The sequence below is a fragment of the Penaeus japonicus genome, unplaced genomic scaffold, assembly GCF_977035675.1.
Source record: "Penaeus japonicus unplaced genomic scaffold, GWHDUDI00000001_assembly GWHDUDI00000016, whole genome shotgun sequence".
Classification (NCBI taxonomy): Eukaryota; Metazoa; Arthropoda; class Malacostraca; order Decapoda; family Penaeidae; genus Penaeus; species Penaeus japonicus.
Window position 1 is genome coordinate 28,350,432 of NW_028234418.1, and position 6,980 is coordinate 28,357,411.

Below are 6,980 nucleotides of genomic sequence, written 5' to 3' on the forward strand. Positions count from 1 at the left end.
CGGGCCCATCGGGATTGGGTTAATGTAATTTTTTTTTATACTTTTAAAGCTTTTCTGAGTAAATATACCAAAAGTTTTGCCTTTTTTGTATAGTACATACCATGCCATCAACAAAAATATTGAGTTTTATTTTTCAACATTCCCAAGATTATCCCTAATCACTTGCAAAAAGGTCCTGTATTTACTTTTCTTTGTGAGATTTTAGAAGACAGAAGAACAAACAAACATACAGTACACAAATATCTTTTAGATAAATCATTAACCATTGACATTAACAAGAGTATTTTCTTTCCTGAATTAATTTGTGCTCTGCACTGACTTTTTCTTCAGCGACCTTCACACTCTCAGGCATTAAATGAAATTGCTTAGTAATTGCTATTCACAGTAAAATGCTCTTAACATACAACTTTCAATCTATTTAATTTATTTTCTGTTCTACCCAATTAACTAATTCTCTGCCAACCCCTATACTTTGTAATGATCCGCAACCTAATGACATTCATTAAAAGAATTATCTAATTGTCATCCAGTAATACCATGGCCGCTATGCTTTGTGCTCTGGCAAAGGCAAGATAGAGATTAGACTAGTTCCTGTATTGATATGAAGTCATGGCCTTGTCTTTACCTTGAGGAAATAATTTTCTATACTGTACATATACTGAGCTGTTGCATGTGTTCTTTATGGATATTCCTTATTATTTTTTTTTTTTCCTCTTGATAGTTATATTCTACGTAATTGTCTAAGAATGAAATTTAAAACATGTGGCTGGTTTGCACATCATTTCCTAAATTTCCAAGAAATGTTGTAGCACATTTAATGTACAAAATTTCCAGGAAATCCAATAAAGGTAAATTTTCTGAATAGTGCTGTGCTGTTTATCATCATGTTATCCTGTGTAGTGGATATTACTAACAATTCCACCCTATACCCCATTAACTGGGCTATGATTATAAGGGAAACCATGAGGTAGATCAGGTGCTTCTATCTCCATCCTGCACTGGTAAAGGATTGACATGTCTGAATCCGCCAGTTTGACTTTTCACACGAGTTTTGAGCTGGTTGCTGTATCGTCAAGACATGAATATGTTTGTGGTATTAGTTCCGATACCGGATATACATAAGCAACATGGGATACACATAGACGATGTATTTAAAAGGTGTATCCTTAATTGAGCCAGTCCAAGCTGTATGTATGCAAACTGAAATAAAAACTACCAAGTATTCAGTCCAAGCTGTATATAAACCAACCAAAATAAAAATTCCCCAAATTAAAAGTAAGAAGCACAAAGAGGGGGCGGGGGGGTCCAGGGAGTGGCAAAGGCTAGCCCCCTTGGTAAGGGATAACCTGAAACCTAGATAAGTTTAGGTTACTTGTTGGGTTGAGATTTTGTAGACAAAACAAAAACAAAAAAAAACAAAAAAAATCCAGAATGGAACGCATATAATATACCCGCCAAAAATTGCTTCAAGTCATGGTTGAGGCAATCGTGATCATTGTGCACACAGTACGTCATGAAGGTGAGTATATCGTGAAGAAACTACATTTACTACTTTTTTTTTTTACAGTACACACATAGATGGTGGAACTTAGGTACATTTGTGATACATCAATGCAACTTAGTCATAATTAAAATTTCCTTGATATTGTTCATATTCTCCCATATAATAATGGCCCAGATTGTGTATGTGGGGGGGGGGGTGATTGCACATTATATTCATGATACATGCGTACTAGAGAGTGAGAGGAATCCATTTATACCACTTTCCTGGTATTTACTACCACGGCACTATTTGGAAAATTTACGCCAATAAGTGTCAACTCGACTATCATTCCAAAATCCCTTCCTTCATACTCGCTAAATTGATAAATCATAAGCTACGTACATCTTCAGTGATCCTACAAAGGCCAATAAACTTCTGCTCCATATATTCTGGCAAGACTGAGATTGGACTGGTTTGGTATTAAATGACAAATTGCAATGGAAGTCTACGAGCTCTATCTTGTCAAATTATACACGGCAGAGGTTTATTGGTCTTTCCTGGGGTGTCAACGGAATGTAAATACCAGGGATCTCTTCAGTTTTGCAAACATATTAGTAAGTTATATCAAATTCTATTCAATATCTGGAGTCCTGCACTTAAACAATAGTCACACTGGGTGTGTTTAACCTCTAGGGTTAAATTAAGAGAAAAGGTCACTCCACACCCTAATGCAGAAACAGTGATGGGGAAGAAAGAGAAAAAGTGCTTTCCATACCATGACATTCGTTAATTCAGTTCCAAGCAAATAGTCGATTACTGACGCCCTCACGACCTCCCCAAAAGCGAGAACCAAAGCAACGATCCCCAAGTAATGCCATTTACAACCACTCACCCATGATCAATTCGTCACTCTCCAGCACTCGGTCACACTGATTCCTTCGCCGTCCTCAAGCACTGATATCCGACTTCCTGCTGCAATAACTGTCAGTGACTGTCAAGCTTTTATGACTGACAGATTCCTTTGTCCGGCACGAAGTTGATCCGAGAAGCTGCTGGCTGGACACGCCCGACCGCGTCACTGCAACGCGGTGCTCGCCACTTCTCACTCTCTTTTCTCGCTCGGAAACTGCAATGGCGAGCTGGCCGAGGGCGTGGAGAGGCAATTATCCGATTTTTGAGGGGTGTGGGTGTGTTATGTTGGCTGGTGTCACCGTCAACAGTGTTTACACACGATCGCCACTCGAGACTGCTCCTTGGCGTCTAGAGCGTATTCAACCTACACGCTCCGGGCTTCATGATGATTCATCGGCTGTTAATCCTTCATTCATTATGGTCGGTTGTGTGTGTGTGTGTGTGAGATTTTGCGTTGGGGATGAAGGGAAAAAAAGCATACTCATCTACATCTTTTTTATTTTCTTTACTGAGTATGAATTAACATTTTCTCTCATTTATTTCTGTAGTTAATTTAATCCTCTTAACAACGATGATCATACGCAATATAGTATCAAAGAAAATTCCATTACGTTCAGTCATCATTCGCATAAAAACTCCCTCCAAAAACGCATTTTAAATATACCCAGCACACGAAGTGACATTACGATGCCAGTTCGCTACGTGGGGAAGGTCACGCGTAAATGAATACGTTTTAGCGCGATGCCCCATTTTCCGTGGATGAATAAGGGAGGGGACGATCCCAGCCTCGGACGCCCAGCACGAGGAGCGCGCAAGAAAGATGGCACGGGAGGAGGAGGGCGCATGCACGGCCTATGCGCTCCCTGGAATGCACGGGAGGAGAGCGCATGCACGGCCTAGGCGCTCCCTGGAGTGCACGGGAGGAGAGCGCATGCACGGCCTAGGCGCTCCCTGGAGTGCACGGGAGGAGGGCCATGCACGGCCTAAGCGCTCCCTGGAATGCACGGGAGGAGGGGCATGCACGGCCTATGCGCTCCCTGGAATGCACGGGAGGAGGGCCATGCACGGCCTATGCGCTCCCTGGAATGCACGGGAGGAGGGCCATGCACGGCCTATGCGCTCCCTGGAATGCACGGGAGGAGGGCCATGCACGGCCTATGCGCTCCCTGGAATGCACGGGAGGAGGGCCATGCGCTCCCTGGAACCGCTCCCTGGAATGCACGGGAGGAGGGGCATGCACGGCCTATGCGCTCCCAGGAATGCACGGGAGGAGGGCCATGCACGGCCTATGCGCTCCCTGGAATGCACGGGAGGAGGGGCATGTGCGGCCTATGCGCTTCCAGGAATGCACAGGAGGAGAGCGCATGCATGGCCTATGCACTCCCTGGAATGCACGGGAGGGCGCATGTAGGCCTATGCGCTCCCAGGAATGCACGGGAGGAGAGCGCATGCATGGCCTATGCGCTCCCTGGAATCACGGGAGGAGGGCGCATGCACGGCCAATGCGCTCCCTGGAATGCACGGGAGGATTTACCTATTTTTTGGTGAATTGTCTTTTTTTTTTTTAAGATTTGGGTGTGAGGCTTGGTTCATTTAGGTTGCTGGGTGAATACCTTTTTTTTATTATTATTAATATTTACAGTGGCACTTGCTTAGATGTTGAAACTGTTCTTATTAGAATAACTTTGTTGAAGAGGTTATGCAGTGATACTTTCCGATATATATTTGTATATGTAGGGAACTTCTACAGGTGAGGTTCACTAGTGATCACGCTAACGAATAAATCACTTAAAATTTAATTTAAATGGTGCGTTGTCCATAAGAAAAAAAGTGTTCTGTTTTCTGGTCACTGGTAAAACACAACGTAAAAACACCATGCTAGTTCAGTCACCGTACCTTGTTTCTGTACATGCTAGCCATATAGTATGATTCTCTCTCTCTCTCTCTATATATATATATATATTTTTTTTTTTTTTTCTTTTTTTTTCTTTTATTTATATATGATATTTATATATATACACATATATACATCTGTATATTTATTTATTTATTTATTAAACATTACATATGTGGGCGGTGGGTCTAACCCCATAAACTACGCCCCATAACACATTAATGATATAAATCAATAATTTAGGAAATGTAAACAAGTTTGAGTTATTGCTGGCAATGAAATGTTAGCTGAACTTATGGTGTACATATAATTGATCATAAACATTTCACGTAAAAGTATGTACAATATGTACCTTTATTTGTTAATGGAAACGAGAGCCTGGACCTCCAACTTACTGCAGCATTAATAAAAGTGTCATAGCTTGATACAAAATACATGGGGAATGCCTCTGAATTGCAAGAAATTCCAATTGGGGAGCTAACCCTCTTCCACACCCTGAGACCCCCGCCCACCTTGAAACATCACGCATTCACACACACACACACACACACACACACACACATATATATATATATATATATATATATATATATATATATATATATATATATATATATATATATATATATTTATATATATGTATTTATATATATATATTATATATACATATATATATTATATATATTTATATATTTATGTATATATATATACAAACATATTGATAGATAGATAATTTTATAAACACATATGACTGTACGTGTGTATTTGTGTGAATAAAACAAATAGCCAAACCATCATTCAGACAAGCAGGAAAATTTGCGTAAAATCTTTTTTTTTTCCTTGTTAACCCAACCGTCACTTTGGTTCATGAAAGGATGATTAACCATGATGATGCAATTTTTTTTATAGTACATCTTAATGTATCTGACCCAATGGATTAAGCTGAACAAAAGTGCTTGCATAAGTCTAATAAGAAATACAATGATGATAAAATATAAAAGATATTGTTATGAATTTCATCAAATTTCATCAAGCCTAGAATGTGTTTCTTAATACTATTGTGAAAAACAAGATACAAGCAGCGCGTGAAATTTCTGCTCATGACACAGCACGCATGTTGTCACGACCATGATGCATATTCATATACTGTCAGGCGATGGATTATAAAACAAGCAGAAAAAATGATAACGCGAAGGCAAAAAAGATGGTATAACATAAGGAATAATGCATTTTTAGATAGCCATGCTTTTTCTTGTCCAGGAAATTGGCAACAAAATTACACACAAAAAATGGAAAATGAATAGTTGAAAACCGTGCATCTTGTGGAAGATATTAGCATAAATTATATATATTCATGCTCGTATGTTTACAGAAACAAAGGAATCTAGCAGCATTCAATAATTATCACTGCATGGTTTTATTACTGATCCTATCTTGTTTTCAGAGGCTGTTTTTACATGAAAGGACAAAATAAGTTAAAGGTATATTTGAAAAATGTGAAAGGTAATCATCACAAGAGTAAATAAAACAGTATTTTTGTTTATTTAGATTCTTGTTTATTTTATCAATACATATCTACCTTTCGGCAAATATAGCTGTTTGACATCCACTGTATTTTGGAAAAGTGATGTTTATTTTGTTCGATATCCGGAAAAGGTTTACCGACATCCAAAACTTGATGAAAATTTAAACATCAGGTTAATTAGTTCCTAATTACTGCTGATAGTAATCTGTTCTATTATTATAAAAGAAAAACGCATGATGTATTCTTAACTACCATTACGTTTGAGGTCGTTATTAATCACTTTTTACAATATATATTCCATTTCAGGGAAGCGTTGGCAGCAGTAATAGGTTAGAATCCTACCATTTACTTTCCTCAGCATGTTTCTATTATGCTTCTCAATTACTACGTCAATATGTTCCATGTCGAAACCCCAAGATGTGTGTCAGTTGTATTTAAATCTTTATTTATTTAACGTTTGCGGATATGACTGACACAAGTCCAAACATTTCACTGTCAGATCACTCAACGATGTTTATAATTGATTCAGTAAACATTATTATTCGTCCAGTGCTCTTGATGGTGCTCCAGTAAATAGAGCGCCAGTAAGTAGTGAACTTCATTGATTTTGAATCTAAGTTTGTCATAAGGGTCGATATCTTTAACGATCGAAGCTAAGGGATGACCTTCTTCTTGGCCCTGTTTGCAATCTTGGTAATGACTTCATCTCGGGTCTTCATCAGCAACATAATATCGTTTACGAGCGGCTGGAGTGGAGGCATAATCACATTTCTCGACAATGACCTGGAAACGGCTCATCCTTCGGTCGAAAGTTTCGGGACGGAAGTTTTGACTGTGGCTTCCGCGCTCTTGAGGTAGATATTGGATATTGAAACCCATTGGCACTTAACTAATAACGTTGATCATATATTCTTGAATGAAATGATCCACTGTTGATTATATAAAAAAAAAGATAAATCAAGTGCTGTCCAGTGAAATGACACTGAAATGAACTAATCACATACTCAAGCGACATGTAAAAAAAAAACAAGGAACTATTGGAAATAGTAGATACCCGAACAACGAAAGAAAATATAGAACGGACAAACACATTTTTAACTTGTAAAGAGAGTCTCTGATCAAACCAGGTCGGCAGGATAGGTATACCGGAAAGGCATGTGTTACCA

At 38.9% G+C, this 6,980-nt stretch overlaps 1 protein-coding gene across 1 annotated transcript in view; it reads right to left on the bottom strand.

Moving 5' to 3' along the window:
- The window catches only part of vimar (visceral mesodermal armadillo-repeats), a 20,306-nt gene extending 17,527 nt beyond the window's left edge, over positions 1–2,779 (bottom strand). The window contains exon 1 of the mRNA XM_086545420.1: positions 2,376–2,779. Coding sequence (XP_086401546.1) covers positions 2,376–2,379 — 4 coding nt within the window. The 5' untranslated portion in view covers positions 2,380–2,779. The remainder of the gene's footprint in view (positions 1–2,375) is intronic.
- Positions 2,780–6,980: the final 4,201 nt, after the last annotated feature.